This window comes from Miscanthus floridulus, chromosome 7 (genome assembly GCF_019320115.1).
Source record: "Miscanthus floridulus cultivar M001 chromosome 7, ASM1932011v1, whole genome shotgun sequence".
NCBI lineage: Eukaryota > Viridiplantae > Streptophyta > Magnoliopsida > Poales > Poaceae > Miscanthus > Miscanthus floridulus.
This window is the reverse complement of record NC_089586.1, coordinates 102,303,831-102,321,312: the sequence shown is the minus strand read 5'-3', so window position 1 is coordinate 102,321,312 and position 17,482 is coordinate 102,303,831. Positions and strand designations below refer to the sequence as shown.

Sequence of the window (17,482 nt, the reverse complement as noted above, 5' to 3'; positions counted from 1 at the left end):
TATAGTCACCTAGCCAGGAGTCCCACCAGAACGAAGTGGAACTGCCGTCACCGATCCGGACACTGGTGATGCATCTGTAAGCCGGAAGCAGTGCTTTGAGTCCTTCCCAGTGGTTGCCGTCCCCAGAGCCATTTAAGGTGACGAGATCATTGCTCCTTCTTGCCCAGGTAGCCCATGCCGAGTCATCAGGATGGTGTAGGCGATGCAGCAGCTTAAGAAGGAGGCACGCATTCTGTACAGCTAAATCTCGCACACCATGACCACCTTCCTTCTTCCGCTCTGTTCGTTTGAGCTTGTTTGGCTGATAAGTTATGACCGAAAGTATTGCTGGCTGATATGGTGTGAGAGAAAAATAATGTTCATTGGCTGAAAAAGTACGGCTTATAAGCCAAACAAGCACAAACGAACAAGGTGTTTGGCTTTTGGGCAATCTCCCAACTGAACAAGCATTTGGCACCGCTGGTTTTGTCAGTGCCCGTCCATAAGAATGCCTGGCGTCGCTTGTCAATTGCCGAGATTATTCCTGGCGGTAGAGCCAGAGCTTGCATGATGTAATTGACCAAGCCATCTAGCACTGAGTTGATCAGGACAAGCCTTCCTTGATGGTTCAGAAGGGCAGCCTGCCATCTAGCTATCCGGCGGTCCACTTTACAGATGAGTGGAGCGAAAGCAGCAAGATTGAGCTTGACATTGGACAGTGGTTGCCCCTGAGGGAATGTTGATTGCTGACATTGTAGGATGCGGACAATGCGATTTAATTTTGGGGCAGCAACGTGCATTGCCACCAGTGTGCTTTTGGAGGACAACGAGGGTCGCCGTGGACATGCCGCGTTTCGGCGCGTCGATCCTGGAGGCGGTGACGACGTTTCACGGCGCACGGGGCGTGCGACCCCCCCCGGGCCCCGGGTCCGCCGTTCGGCACTTCGGCAGGAACAGGAAGACTGGGCTGTGTAGTGGGCCGGCCCGATGGCCGGTGCGGCCCTTGCGGCGCTGGTGCTCCCGGCCTCGTCGCTCCGTGAGCCGCGCGGCCCGGCACCGCTGAAGTGTCAAATGATCGTTCAATGTTTAGTAGCCCACCCCGCACTAGGACCTTCGGGCCCGTTAACGTAATGCAGTAGCAGCATGTTTTAGCACCTGTCTGTGCTCCGCGTTGGATTACTTCGGGCCAGTTTGGCAGGGTCTGACTTTTCTGAAATTAGTTTCGGCTCTGGCTCTTCTGAAGGGTAGCTCCTTTGAAGGAGCTAAAACCGTTCTGAAAAACATTTAGCAAAACGGCTCCTCGCATTAGACAATATAAACCCATAGCAAGGAGCCACGCGAAGCTCGTTTTTTAGGCTTCACAAAAAATAGCTCCGGCTCTTGACTGGCTCCCCATACGAAGCTCTTTCTAAAACAGACGTTTGACACAGCTCCTGTATGAGCCGAAGCTGAAGCTCCTGCAGGAGCCCTGAAGCCCCTGCAGCCCTGCCAAGGCTCTTCGTCTGCACTGTATTTGTGATGTCGTGATCAGGCCATGTCTTGGACCTTGCTCAGCACCTAGGCATGAGACGTCTATTCCTGGCGACACTCTTCTAGTACGACAATATTGTTGTGCTAGAACTGTGGCCGGCAGCATGCTTTGCCTTTGCCTAAATATTGCTCGGGTTTAATTTCAAAAATAATTCTAAAAAAGTGATGCAGTACCTGTTACATCGAATTTTGCGATACGTGTATAGAGCATTAAATATAGACGAAAAAAACTAATTGCACAGTTTGGTTGGAAATCGCGAGACGAACATTTTGAGCCTAATTAGTCCATGATTGAACACTATTTAACAAATAAAAACGAACGTGCTACAATACCCAAATTCCAACTTTCCCTCCAACTAAACACAGCCTGATACAGATGTATCCTCGTCCTAGATCTCCCCTTCCCTAGTCTCTCCCATCTTTTGCCAGGGTCGGCGTGCTCTGGCTCTGGTAGTGCACAGTACAGACGCGCGGTAAGGGTGTTTAGATCCGGCAACTAAAATTTAGGAGGTGTGTCGAAATGATATTACATGGGCTGTTCGGATACTAATAAAAAAACAAATTACATAATCCGTCATTACTCCGCGAGACGAATTTTTTAAGCCTAATTAATCCGCCATCAGCACATGTTCACTGTAGCAAAACATTGTCAAATCATAGACTAATTAGGCTTAAAAAATTCGTCTCGTAAATTAGTCACAAACTATGCAATTAGTTTCATAATTAATCTACCTTTAATACTCTATGTACCCCCGTGTCCACCGATCCGCACCCCAGGTCCAGACGTCCTGACTCGTGTCCGCTTGCTCCGACAAGCTCGGCGTGAGACCCACCGGTACGAATAAACTAGCACCGAATGTACACTGGCGGGCTCACGAGTCCGAGGAGATTTCAGATTTCATCCCCTAGCATACGTTTTATATGCCGCGACGCCGACAAACCCCGACGCGCCTGTCTCCCGCCGGTGCAGCGTACGCGCGCGGCAATGACCACACCGAAAGCAATGCCACACTGTCTAGTGTCTACGTGTCGCTCGATCTGCGCGACAGGGGCGGCAGCGGCGTCAGGGACCGAAGCCTTGGTGTTTCCTGCCGCCCACGCAGCGTTTCCCCCGTGTTCCGTGTCTGCCTGCCTCCGCCGCACCGCCTCCGCGCGGCCGAGCCGCGAGCCCGATGATAAATAGGCGGCGAGGTGGCAGCACCGGCCGGACGCGACGGAATACAACACGAAGAACAGTGCGATACTACCTACGGTCAAGGCAACGGTCGTCGAGGGGGTGGCGAGGAACTCAAGATGGAGGGGCACTTGTTGATGAAGATGAAGAGGAGGGATCACCTGCTGCTCACTGACGGCGGCGCCGGGGCGGGGCCTCTGGCTTTGCAGTCGCCGCAGATGCCGATGGAGCCCATGGAGTTCCTGTCGCGGTCGTGGAGCGTGTCGGCGTCGGAGATCTCCAAGGTGCTGGCCGGCGGCGTCGGCGGGAGGCGGAGCTCCAACTTCGTCGTCGACCGCCTGTCCGGGATGCTCATGCCGGAGACGCTCGCGCTCGCCGCCGCCTCCGGCACCAACATCAGCCCTCGCAAGCGCGTAAGGATCGATCTCATCGAATCATTCCGTGCGTCTCTGCTATGCTGCCAGTGCAGCTGAATCAATGGATTGATTGTATTGCGCGATTTGCGTTTGCAGACCCTCAGGAGCAGGAGCGCAATCTCCGCGCACCAGGTCCACCACACGGTCCACGCGATCGGGAAGTGGTTCCACCACTGGGACGCGAGCAGCAAGGTGGACAAGGCCCGCGCCGAGCGGGCGCGCGTGCACGCCGCGGTCTCCGTGGCGAGCATGGCGGCCGCGGTCGCCGCCGTGGCCGCGGGCGCCGCGACCGCGGGCCCCGAGACGGACGTTGACGGCGCCAGGATGGAGAGCGCGCTGGCGTCCGCGACGCAGCTGCTGGCGTCGCACTGCGTCGAGATCGCCGAGCTCGCCGGGGCCGACCACGACCAGGTGGCGTCCGCCGTGGAGGCCGCAGTGGACGTGCGGAGCCCCGGGGATCTGCTGACCCTCACCGCCGCAGCGGCCACGGCTCTCAGAGGAGCCGCGGCGATGAGGCATAGGGCGCAGCGGGAGGCGAGGAGCAGAGCGGCCGTGGCGCCGTACGAGAAGGCCGGCGGCAGCTGCCGCACCGACGTCTGGTGCAAGGAAGGGGCGCTCCTCAAACGAAACCGTAAAGGCAAGCAGCCATTTTTGTTCGCCACGTTACAAGCTGACAGCTTTGGGCTAGAATCTGAATCAAGCCGAACTGCTCTTTCCACAGGCGCTCTGCACTGGAAGCAAGTGGCCGCGTACATCAACAAGAAGTCGCAGGTGATAGTCAAGCTGAAGAGCAAGCACATCGGCGGCGCCTTCTCCAAGAAGAAGAAGGGCGTCGTCTACGGCGTCTACGACGACATACCGGCGTGGCCGGCGCACGAGGGCGAGGGTGGCGGCGTGCAAAGCTCGGCGCCGGAGACGTGCCACTTCGGGCTGAGGACGGCGCAGGGCCTGCTCGAGTTCCAGTGCGAAAGCAGGGCACAGAGGCAGGACTGGGTGGAGGCGGTGAAGAACCTGATCCGGCAGGTGGCCGGCGGGACTGCTCGCATCTTAAGTTTGGTCGTGTAAATCTGGCGTGTAACTCTGACCCCGTTTGTCCACTCGGTTTTTACGCAGGGACAAATCGAGGTGCGATTTGCAGAATAATGTGCAGAATTGTAGTTTTTGCTTTTTCCTGGGAAGGTAATATGAACAGCAAGTGCTGGTGTACGTAATCAGTCTCCAACTCTCCATATACTGTTTATTTCTGGTGTACGTAATCAGTCACCTTTCATTACTCTCCACAAATCCGTTCTCCCAGGTCAAGTTATTGTCTCAAGTACTACCTCCTCGTAAAAAATAAAAACAAAATAAAATAAAATAAAATACAACTACAAGTTAGGTTCCGTTTGGCTTACCTTATAATCCACACTATTCAGCTTATTTTTTCAGCCGAAACAGTATTTTTCTCTCACAACAATTCAGTCAGAACAGTATTTTTCAGCCAATTCAGCCAAGTTTCAGCAAGCCGAACGATACCTTAGACTGAGTCAATTTTTTCTGTTTTATTAAGTTTATGAAAAATAATATCAACATTTCTGACCAAGGTTAGGTGTGGAAAATGTAACACCCTCGGTGTTACGCCCTAAACCAATTACTAAATCATGTCAGAAGCACCGTGTTTATATAATAATGCATGCGATAGAAGATGTTGATAAATTTCTTGTAGCCTAAAATAACCAATAAAAATGTTAAATCAATGTTGATTCGATAGTTCATGTATATTAAGTAGGGTTAAAAATTAATTTTTATTAAGCAAAAATACTATAGAATATGTGTGTGATAGTTAAATAAAGTTTGAAGTACAAACTTTATAAATGACAATACAACTCTTGCTGTAAAAAATAATATGACAAGCTAGTATTTCTAATGGTTTGGAAATGAAACTTAAAGTCAAATTAACCTCAAGACTTAGGGTAAAATTTTAAGTTTGAAAACAGTGTGACAATGCCATGATGGTAAATTAATTCTGAAAAATCTAACTAAAGGTCAATGCTGTGTTTTTGCTTCTAATGGTAGACTTATGTACCCTCGTTAGCATGGTCGAGGTAGTTTAACTACAACTGTGTTAGGTTAGTTTTTAGACGCGCTTTAAAATACGTGCACGTCACCTAGGGCATCCGTTCGGACTGTGCATGGTCACCGTGTTCGGGTGTGCGGCGTCGCGCGTGGGTGCTCGCGCTGTCGCACGCATGCACAGCGTGTGACCTTGCCGATGGCGGTCTCATCGCCGCACGTGCTGCGCATCGGTTCGGCCGAGCTGTGCCCTAGGCTCGCGTGCACACGAGCACTACGCCGGTGCAGCCGCTGCACGGTCGTGTGGCATGGTGTCGTCGCAATACGGTTGTTGTGTTGTTGTGTCACTGGTACAGAAACAAGCTGTACTCCCGGTTGGGAAACACTTTCAGTCACGGTTTTCCAATCGAGAGCACGAATCTGGGACTAAAAGGTTCCTCGGGTTTCTCATCCGGAACTAAGAGCATCTCCAAGAGTTTGCTATCTCAACTTGGCATCTATATAATTTTGGCAAAACAAAAAAAAAATAGCCTCCAACAGTTTGGCATCAATAGCAACTTGGCAAATCTTCCCTCCGTGCGCGTATACGGCTTGGCATCCGGGGCTCTTCGTTTCTTAGCGGGGCTCTTCGTTTTGTTAACGGGTTTTTTTATTTTACCAAGTCAAAAATACCAAACTCTTGGAGATGGATTATTTTTTTACTTGGCATATAATTTTAGGAGTTGGCAAATCACAAGATTTGCTAAGTAAAATTTGACAAACTCTTAGAGATGCTCTAAAAGTTAATCACCGTTGATAATACCAACCGAGACTAAAGAGGCCTGACCTAGCCACATGGGCCGACCATGAGACTAAAGATTTTTTTTATTTCTATTTTCAATTGATAATTCATTTTGGTTTTCAAATACGCATTCTACATTACTAATAATATTTAATGTAAAATTTTTGAATTTATTAACATATTTAAAGAGAACTTTGAATTTACTAAACATATTTATTAATTTAATAATATAAATATTTTGTTTTAACTTTAATTTGTTGGGCACCTCCCGCCTTGTTTAGATTGCCTCAAAGTTCTAAGTTTTTTCACTTTCTCTCCATCATATCAATTTTTAAACACATGCATGGAACATTAAATATAGATAAAAAAGTAACTAATTACACAATTTAGTTATAAATCATAAGATAAATTTTTTAAGTCTAGTTAGTCCATGACCAGACAAAATTTATCAAATACAAATAAAACATACTACAATATCCAAATTGTAAAAATTTATAATCTAAACAAAGCCTTATAAAGATGGCACCCTCTAAAGATTAGTGTATGCTGCTTATTGTGGCGGCCTTATAAAGATGGCACCCTCTAAAAATTAGTGTATGCTGCTTATTGTGGCGTGCACACGGTATTCTTTAGTAAAAGGCGACAGAATAATTCGCTTTGTGCTCACCACGCAGCTGCGCGCCTTGAATCGGTGCACCTGTCCCTTGTTATGTAGCCAGTCTGTGCTCCGCCTCCTCTTTACGCTACAGATGTGGTGCTATCTCCTCGCAGCAGCAGCAGTAGCAGCAGCGCAACGAACGACTCCTCACCTTACCATTCGGCTCAGACTCGGTTCTGTAATAGGCCGGCCACATTCATTCGCTTGGAAATCATGGGCCGCTTTCTTACCTTCTGTGGCCCACTAGATGCGTCTGGTGACTGACACATGATGCTGGATTGCTGGTGGGTGGGTCTGGCATCTGGACTCTGGCCTCTGTGGTGTTGTTCAGAAGCAACAGTACCTCCTGCCATGGCTGGTCCTGGTCCGTATCGTATACTGGTCCATACCGTATACTGGCCCTCGTAAAACTGTCGATGGTTTGGGTTTAATCAAGATGAACGAACTGCTGGCCGGGAGTAGACTTTTAGTCCCGGTTGATAGCTTCAATCAGGATTAAAGGTCCTTGCTCAACAGTTACTGTAACATGTTTTTGCTGTAGGGGATCTTTAGTCCCGGTTGAAGCTACCAACCGGGACTAAAGGTTAACTTTTACTCTCGGTTGGTCCCTCCAACCGGGAGTAGACTTTTACTCCTGGTTGGAGGGATCAATCGGGAGTAAAAGTTAACCTTTAGTCCTGGTTGATAGCTCCAATCGGGACTAAAGGTCCCCTATAGCAAAAGTCTGCCGCAGTAGCCGTTGGGCAGGGACCTTTAGTCCCGGTTGAAGCTACCAACCGAGACTAAATGTTTCTCTAGTCCCGAGCGCGAAAAATACTGGGACTAAAACCAAATTTCGAAGTGGATCAAAAGTCGTTTATCTACTAGTGTGTGCCTCCGCTGTCGCTGCATGTGTGCGCCACCGTGTCCGCTGAGCCGCGAGCGGGGTCGAGCCAAGGTCGTGGCCATTGTCGTCGTGTCGACGTGGTAGTCGCCCTGCCCTGTGTCCCACCTACTACGAGCCCGTGTCGCCGTTCGCCACGTCTGGGTCAACCGACCCTAGTCACAGGGTGACGGCGACGCCTCTCTGCTCGTGCTACCTCACTTGCCCCCACTAGCCGACGTCGGTGAGACCTGCTCGGGTCTGGCCGCTCCAATTCAAGCACGTCGTGCCAAAGCCGACTGGTCTCATCACCTATGTGCACGAGCTCGCTCTGCCATCGTCGACCGGAGCCCCGCTTTAACACGCCCTACCGCTCGAGCTCATCCGCGTGCTTTTCTCCACGGCATGACCACCGTGGGTGCACTGTGCGCTCTGCCTCTCGATTCGCTTAGCTCGGAGCTTCACAGTTCAATTCCTTGCACCAGCAAGTGGACTAGGGAGTCGACTAGCCAGGCGACCCCTATTGAGGCTTTGTCGCGCCTCGGCATGGATGAAATTGGTGTTTCTATGGCCACCGGTCATCACGCCTCTGAAACAAAGCATGACTTGAGGGTAAGGCCCTACCCCTCAGTAGGGGTTCAACTAGTTGTTCCTATGAGCTCACCTTAGTCCCCTCGTGCTGTTGCTCATCTTCATTTGACCAGGAATAACGTGAGTGAGGACCTGACATGTCGGTGTCAACCTTGGAGCGCCACCGATATCACTGCATGCACGTGGCCAGGTGAAAGGTCCTAATGGCTAGAGGGGGTGGATAGCCTAATAAAAATTTCTACAACAACACTTAATAAAATGGTTAGACAATTATGAAACGAAGCAAGTGTTGCGCTAGTCTACTCAAAATGCAAGCCACCTACCATAATTCTAGTTTAGATAGTATCTATTCACACAATAGCTATGACACTACTCTATGTTAGTGTGCTCTCAAGGGCTAACTAAAGAGCCACACCAACCAAGCAAGAAAGCTCTCACAACTAGCTACACTAAAGAGCTTGACAACTAGTTTGCGGTAATGTAATGAGAGTGATCAAGAAGGTTATACCGCCGTATAGATGAAGGAACCAATCAATCACAAGGATAAATAACAATGAAGACCAATCACCTCGGAATCAATGATGAACACAATGATTTTTACCGAGGTTCACTTGCTTGCCGGCAAGTTAGTCCTCGTTGTGGTGATTCACTCACTTGGAGGTTCACATGCTAATTGGCTTCACACGCCAAACCCTTAATAGGGTGTCGTACAACCAACACAAGATGAGGATCACACAAGCCATGAGCAATCCACTAGAGTACCTTTTAGCTCTCCACCGGAGAAAGGTCAAGAATCTCTCAAATTACCATGATCGGAGCCAGAGACAATCACCACCCTCTGCTCAATGATCCTTGCTGCTCCAAGCCATCTAGGTGGTGGAAACCACCAAGAGTAATAAGCAAAATCCGTAGCGAAACACGAACACCAAGTGCCTCTAGATGCAATCACTCAAGCAATGCACTAGGATTATCTCACAAAGATGATGAATTAATGATAGAGATGAGTGGGAGGGCTTTGGCTAAGCTCACAAGGTTGCTATGTCAATAAAAATGGCCAAAAGTATAAGCTTCAACCGGCCATGGGGCTTAAATAGAAGTCCCCACGAAATAGAGCCGTTGTACCCCTTCACTGGGCACAACGTGGGCTGACCGGACGCTCCGGTCATGTTGATCAGATGCTGGACCTCAGCGTTTGATCGCCCGACGACAGCCAAATGTCCCGATCTCAACGGTCACTTAAGTTGACCGGACGCTGCACTATAACTGACCAGACACTTAGCCTCCAGCATCCGGTCGTTTCTAGTAAGGTTTCAGAAATGATTTTCTTTGACCAGACGCGTTCGGTCATGCTTGACCGGACCCTGCCAGCGTCCGGTCACACAGTGACTTCTCTCTACGCTGCCCGACAATAAGACCGGACACACCCTTCCAGCGTCCGACCGTTCAAGACCCAGCGTCCGGTCGTTTGACCGACGCTAGCATCTCTGCTGTTACAACTGATCGGACACGCCGGTTCCACTGGGACCAGCGTCCGGTCATCTTGTGACCAGCGAGACTAACTCATTTTCACCTCTAACTTCTTCACCCTTGCTCAAATGTGCCAACCACCAAGTGTATCAACTTGTGCACATGTGTTAGCATATTTTTACAAACATTTTCAAGGATGTTAGCATTCCACTAGATCCTAAATACATATGCAATGAGTTAGAGCATCTAGTGGCACTTTGATAACCGCATTCCGATACGAGTTTCACCCCTCTTAATAGTATGGCTATCAAACCTAAATGTGATCACACTCTCTAAGTGCCTTGATCACCAAAACAAAATAGCTCATATGGTTTATACCTTTGCCTTGAGCTTTTTGTTTTTCTCTTTCTTCTTTCCAAGTCCAAGCACTTGATCATTATCATGGTATCACCTTCATCATGCTATGATCTTCATTTGCTTCACGACTTGGAGTGTGCTACCTATCTTATGATCATTTGATAAACTAGGTTAGTACTTAGGGTTTCATCAATTCATCAAAATCAAACTAGAGCTTTCAATCTCCTCCTTTTTGGTAATTGATGACAACCCTTTCACAAATATATGAATTAAAATTCAATTGAATTCATGTTGCTTGCCCAAGCATATTTACCATGTGTAAAAGGATATGGACAAGTTTCATGAACCCCATATGGTAGCAATTGCTCCCCCTACATATGTGCTAAGAGTTTGGATTGTAGCTTACACATATGTTTAGATAGGAAATATAGGAGTCAATGTCTACCAAATAATGCTAAGGTATAAAAGATGGACCTTTGAAGCGTGATACCAATCGGAGTGCTCTATTATACCATCCTTAGCACCATGGTTAGCTTTATACTACTTGAAATCATACTTTGAGAAGATACCACTTGTAAAAACTTGCTTGGAAATGAAAGTTATCTGGTGATCTCATTTCATCATTCAATCTTACAACTAGCATATATCACACAAGCATGGATATTTTAAATTTAGAACTTATGCCATGCAAGCAAACATATGAAATGCACCACACAAGTTCATGAGCTTGCTCCCCCTACTTGTGTGCTTAAAGTTTTAATTGATTCCTTTCCTTTGCCATATTGCTTTCTCTATGTCAAATTCTCCCTTTTTGTTGTCTTTTCACTTAGTACACTATATTCTCTCCATGTACTAATATCTTTGTTATTTCTTTCCCTATCACTTATATCTTTGTTTCTCTCCCTTTTCATTATTTTTGTGCACTATTTCTCCCCCTTTGTCATCAATGACCACAAAAACTTAAAATATAGATAGTACCACTTATAGGGTCGAGATTATCAATGTCAATCAATGGGGGTGAGAATTATTTTCCCAAATTTGGTCTAATCTAGATTATTTACCAAAGATATTTAACTCGGTTTGATCCAAGAACAAGCTTCTTCACACCTCCAAATAAGGGTTATCTTGTACCATGTTGAGTTAAACACTTAGAGTTCATTTTCTAGATAAAACACTAAGTTTATAAGCCCATAAATATGTCATATGCTACCACTAGATCAAGTCAAGCATAGAAGCAATAGTGATACCATATAAACATTAAATTCATTTGATTTTCATGAATGAGCCTAATAAAATTGAACCATTTGAAAGGTCCTAATAGAATTGAAAATGTGACTAGATGCACTAAACATGTCCTTAACAAGAATGTATGTTATGCCAATCAACTTTTACCTTGACTAGCTCGAAGGAGAGGCATGTCATATAAGTGGGGGGTGCATCAACACATATTTGAGAAATCCAATATGTTCAACTCATTCCTTAGCTTGCAAAACCTTTTCTCATCCAATGGCTTGGTGACTATATCGGCAAGTTGATCTTCAGTGCCTAGACTCTCAATACAAATGTCCCCTTTTTGTTGGTGATCTCTTATGAAATGGTGGCGGACATCAATATGCTTTATTCTTACATGTTGAACCGGATTGTTGGTTAGCTTGATTGCACTCTCATTGTCACATAGCAATGACACTTTCTTGAACTTGATTCCAAAGTCACTCAAAGTGGCCTTCATCCAAAGTACTTGTGCACAACAACTACCGGTGGATATGTATTTGGCTTTAGCGGTTGATAATGCAACATTATTTTTCTTCTTTAATGACCATGAAACAAGTGATCTTTCCAACAATTGACATGTGCCCGAGGTGCTTTTCCTTTCAACCTTGCATCCCGCATAATCCGAGTCGGAGTAACCAACTAGCTCAAACTTTACTCCTTTGGGATACCATAAACCAACATTTGGTGTATACTTCAAGTATATCAATATTCTCTTTATAGCCTTCAAATGACTTTCTCTTAGTGAGGCTTGAAATCTTGCACACATTCATACACTAAATATGACATCTGGCCTTGATGCGGTTATATAGAGTAGGCTTCCAATCATAGACCGATACAACTTTTGATCCACCATGTTTTTACTTGCATCACTATCCAAGTTGTCATTGGTTTCCATTGGTGTGCTAATGGCTTTACTATCAATCATTCCAAACTTCTTGATCATGTCTTTGATGTACTTGTCTTGACTTACAAATATACCATTCTTCAATTACTTGATTTGAAGACCAAGGAAGTAACTCAACTCTCCAATCATAGACATCTCAAACTCATTAGCCATCATTTTTCCAAACTTATCATAAAACTCTTCATTGGTTGATCCAAATATGATATCATCAACATATATTTGCAATACAAATAGATATTTTCCAATCTTCTTGATGAAAAGAGTGGTGTCAACCTTGCCCATTGTGAACTCTTTAGAGAGTAGGAAATTTCTCAATCTCTCATACCATGCTCTAGGTGCTTGCTTCAAGCCATACAAAGCTTTCTTCAACTTGTACATATGGTTGGGCTTCTTGTCATCTTCAAAACTGGGAGGTTGCTCAACATATACTTCTTCATTGATGTAGCCATTTAGAAATGCACTCTTGATATCCATTTGATAGAGTTTAATGTTATGGGCACAAGCATAGGCTAGCAAGATTCTAATTGCTTCCAATCTAGCAACCGAGGTATATATTTCTCCAAAGTCAAGACCTTTAACTTGTGTATAGCCTTATGCTACCAATCTTGCTTTGTTTCTTACTACTATCCCATCTTGATCTTGCTTGTTTCTAAAGACCCATTTGGTTCTAATCACATTGTGTCCCTTTGGTCTTTCTACCAACTCTCATACTTGATTTCTTGTGAAATTATTCAACTCTTCATGCATAGCATTCACCCAATCAACATTCTCCAATGCTTCATCTATCTTCTTAGGTTCAATAGATGACACAAATGAGAAGTGTTCATAAAATGATGTCAATCTTGATCTTGTTTGTACACATCTTGAAATATCATCAATGATAGTGTCTAATGGATGATCCCTTGTAACATTTGTTGGTTGGAGAATTAGAACTTGATTGCTTGCACTTGCTTGATCATTTGGTTGAGATAATATACTAGCCACTTGATCTTATTCATTTTCATGAGATCCATTTATACTAACTTGATTTGTATCATCTTGCACATTTGAGTTAGAGAGCACTTGCACTTGATCATCTTTATCATCATTCACTTGCCTAGGCCTCAATTCATCAACATCCATGTTCCTCATGGCATTTGAAAGTTGAATGCCTCTAACATCTTCCAAGTTCTCATTCTCTACTTGTGAACCCTTGGTTTCATCAAATTCAACATTATGAACTTGCTCAAGAGTACCACTATCCAAATTCCAAACTCTATATGCTTTGCTTATAGTGGAATAACCAAGTAGGAATCCTTTATCACATTTTTTGTTAAACTTGCCCAATCTAATGTATTTCTTTAAGATATAACATTTGCAACCAAAGACAAAAAAAAATACAATGTTGGGCTTTCTACCATTCAAGAGCTCATATGATGTCTTCTCTTTCAATCGGTGACAATAGAGGCGGTTGCTACAATAGCAAGCCGTGTTGATAGCTTTGGTCCAAAAAGATTGACTCACATTGTACTCACTAAGCATAGACCTTATCATATCAATAAGTGTTCTATTCTTCCTCTTAATAAGTCCATTTGATTGTGGAGTGTACTTGATCGAGAATTGATATCTAATTCCAAATTCATCACATAACTCATCAATTCTAGTGTTCTTGAACTCACTACCATTGTCACTTCTAACTCTCTTGATGGTTGTTTCAAACTCATTATGATTGCCTTTGACAAATAATTTGAATGTTACAAATACATCACTTTTGTCTACTAGAAAGAATACCCATGTGTATCTAGTGTAGTCATCCACTATCACAAAAGCCATATTTATTACCACCGATGCTAGTGTATTGTGTTGGCCCAAACAAATCCATGTACAATAACTCAAATGCTTTGCTAGTGCTCATCATGCTTTTCTTAGGATGTGTGTTTCCAACTTGTTTGTCGGCTTGACAAGAGCTACAAAGTTTATCCTTCTCAAACACAACATCTTTAAAGCCTCTAACCAAGTCATGCTTAACCAGTCTATTCAATTATTTCATTTCAACATGACCAAGTCTTCTATGCCATAACCAACCCATACTAGACTTAGTGAACAAGCATGTAGATAATTTAGCTTCACTAGTATTGAAATCAACCAAGTATAGATTCTCATATCTAAAGCCTTTGAAGATCAAGTTAGAGCCATCTACACTTATGATCTCTACATCATCTACCCCAAATATACATTTGAATCTAAGATCACACAATTAAGCCACGGATAGTAAATTGAAGTTCAAGCTCTCTACTAGCAACACATTGGATATGCTTATGTCATTGGATATTGTAATCTTACCAAGCCCTTTGACATTGCCTTTGCCATTGTCACCAAATGTGATACTATCATAACCATCATTGCCATTAGTATTGATTGAGTTGAACATTCCTGCATCACCGGTCATGTGTTGAGTGCACCCACTATCAAGAACCTAATGTCTTCCTCCGGCTTTGTAATTGACCTACAAAAGAAGATTAATTCTTTTTAGGTACCCAAATTTGCTTGGGTCCTTGAAGGTTAGTCACTAAACTCTTTGGTACCCAAATGACTTTCTTCTTTGAGCCTATCTATGGTTTACTAATGAACTTAGCCTTCACACCATTTGTATCCCTAGTAAGCATATAACATGAATCAAGCTTTATGAAGGATACATTAGCTTGTGATTTCTTATTCATGCATTTTTGCTCTACATGACCAACTTGCTTGCAACTAGTGTAAAACTGACCATTGTTCTTCACAAAACTATTCTTATGAGGAGCAAAGGCCGCCTTGTCTTTCTTGAGGGTATAGCCCAATCCTTCTTTGTAGAGAGAAGCTCTTTGGCTACTCAAGCACATAAGCAAGCGGTCCTCACCACCATAAGCTTTAGCCAAGGTGTGAGTGAGCTTATTGACCTCCTTCTTGAGGTTCTCATTCTCAACCACTAGTGAGGCATCACAAGTGAGACCATCACTATTAGATGAGGTAGAAGTGGAGGTGCTACAAGAAGGGTTAGTAGGAGCAACAATGATAGACATGGATAGTGATTCATCAATTATATCATAAGTTAAACCTACATTGCAAGTTTCAACATGCTTCTTTTTATTTTGCTCATCAAGCAAAGATGAATGAGCCTTTTTAAGCTTTTCGTGAGCTTTGCCAAGCTTCTCATTGTCTTCCTTTAGCCTCTCATGAGATGCATTGAGCTCATCAAAGGCTTGCTTAAGGTCTTTTAGTTCCTTACGCAAGCTTTTGTATTCCTTTCTCTTGATGTCAAAGTATTCTCTAGCATCCTCTAGCATGTCAAATAATTCATCTTTAGTAGGTTCATCATTATCACTATCACTATCATTTTCATTTTCATGTCCATTTTCATCATCATCTTCCTCATCACTTTTATCATCATAAGATTGTACCTTAGTGGCCTTAGCCATGAAGCATGATGAAGATTCAAAAAGAGAAGGCTTCTCATTGATAGCAATGCTTGCAAAAACTTTCTTCTTGGTGGTCTTGTTATCATCACTATCATCATCATCATCACTTGAGGAAGCATCACTATCCCAAGTGACTACATATGAACCACCCTTATTCTTCTTGAATACCATCTTGTCCTTCTCTTTCTTTTCCTTCTTGTTCTTCTTCTTGTTCTTCTTGTTGTCATCATCATTGTCGCTATTGTATGGGCATTGAGCAACAAGATGATCTTTGCTTCCACATTTGAAGCACCTTCTTGAATCTTCTTTGTTCTTGGATGAAGACTTCTTTCTTCTAGCACGGTAGCCTTTCTTCACCATGAACTTGCCAAATCTCTTCACAAAGAGGGCCATCTTCTCATCATCATTATCATCCCAAGATTTATCTTCTTCACTTGAGGTTTCTTGCTTAGCTTTGCCCTTGGATGATGTGGCCTTGAATGCCATACTCTTCTTCTTCTCATCCTTCTTCTCATCTTTCTTTTCCTTCTTTTCTTCCTTCTCATCTTCATCTCTATATGTATCATCGGCCATGATATCTCCCAATACTTAGTTTGATGTCATAGTGTCCAAACCACTCCTTATTAGAATAGTGACTAATGTGCCAAATCTTGAAGGTAAGCATCTCAAGAACTTGTGGGAGAAGTCTTTGTCCTTCACCTCTTCTCCAAGCGCTTTGAGATCATTGATAAGCACTTGAAGCCTATGAAACTTCTCCGACACACTCTCATCCTCCTTCATCTTAAAGCTTGTAAACTTCTCTTTGAGGATGTATGCCTTTGCACCCTTCATGGCTTGAGTACCCTCAAATGATTCTTCCAACTTCTTCCAAGCCTCATGAGCCATCTCAATATTTTTGATTTGCTCAAATATTCTCTCATCAATTGCATCATGAATAGCACTTAGAGCAATGCCATTATTTTGAAGAAGCACTTCTTCGACCGCGGTGGGATTCTCTAGATCACCAATCTCAGTTTTGGTTTCTACCACCTTCCACACCTTGTGGCGATTCACTCACTTGGAGGTTCACGCGCTAATTTGCTTCACACGCCAAACCCTCAATAGGGTGCCACACAACCAACACAAGATGAGGATCACACAAGCCACAAGTAATCCACTAGAGTACCTTTTGGCTCTCCACCAGGGAAAGGTCAAGAACCCTTCACAATCACCACGATCGGAGTCAGAGATAATCACCACCCTCCACTCAACGATCCTTGCTGCTCCAAGCCATCTAGGTGGCGACAACCACCAAGAGTAACAAGTGAAATCCACAGCAAAACACGAACACCAAGTGCCTCTAGATGTAATCACTCAAGCAATACACTTGGATTCTCTTCCAATCTCACAAAAATGATGAATCAATGATGGAGATGAGTGGAAGGGCTTTGGCTAAGCTCATAAGGTTGCTATGTTAATGAAAATGGCCAAAAGTATAAGCTTCAACCGGCCATGGGGCTTAAATAGAAGCCCCTACGAAATAGAGCCGTTGTACGCCTTCACTGGGCACAACGCGGGCTGACTGGACGCTCTGGTCATGTTGACCGGACGATGGACCTCAGCATCTGGTCGCCCGACGACAGCCACGTGTCCCAATCTCAACGGTCGCTTAAGTTGACCAGACGCTGCACTATAACTGACCGGACGCTCAGCCTCTAGCGTCCGGTCGTTTCCAGTAAGGTTCCAGAAATGATTTTCTTTGACCAAACGCGTTCGGTCATGCTTGATCGGACCCTGCCAGCGTCCGGTCACATAGTGACTTCTCTCTGCGTTGCCCGACAACAGGATCAGACACACCCTTCTAGCGTCCGGCCGTTCAAGACCCAGCGTCTGGTCGTTTGACCGACGTCAGCATCTCTGCTGTTACAACTGACCGGACACACCGGTTCCACTGGGACCAGCGTCCGGTCACCTTGTGACCAGCGAGACTAACTCCTTTTCACCTCTAACTTCTTCACCCTTG

The 17,482-nt window shown here is 44.8% G+C and overlaps 1 protein-coding gene and 1 non-coding gene across 2 annotated transcripts; one reads left to right on the top strand and one right to left on the bottom strand.

The window, feature by feature from the left end:
- The first annotated feature begins 2,276 nt into the window (after window positions 1-2,276).
- On the top strand, window positions 2,277-4,305 carry LOC136464026 (VAN3-binding protein-like). The gene is made up of 3 exons (XM_066462993.1): window positions 2,277-3,096; window positions 3,196-3,736; window positions 3,821-4,305. The coding sequence occupies exons 1-3, from the start codon at window positions 2,803-2,805 to the stop codon at window positions 4,162-4,164; spliced, it is 1,179 nt and encodes a 392-aa protein (XP_066319090.1). The 5' UTR covers window positions 2,277-2,802; the 3' UTR covers window positions 4,165-4,305.
- A 2,186-nt stretch (window positions 4,306-6,491) lies between these two features.
- Window positions 6,492-6,608, bottom strand: LOC136468339 (U5 spliceosomal RNA). Its single transcript, XR_010761842.1, has one exon. It is a non-coding gene; the product is annotated as a U5 spliceosomal RNA (small nuclear RNA).
- Between the last annotated feature and the right edge of the window lie 10,874 nt (window positions 6,609-17,482).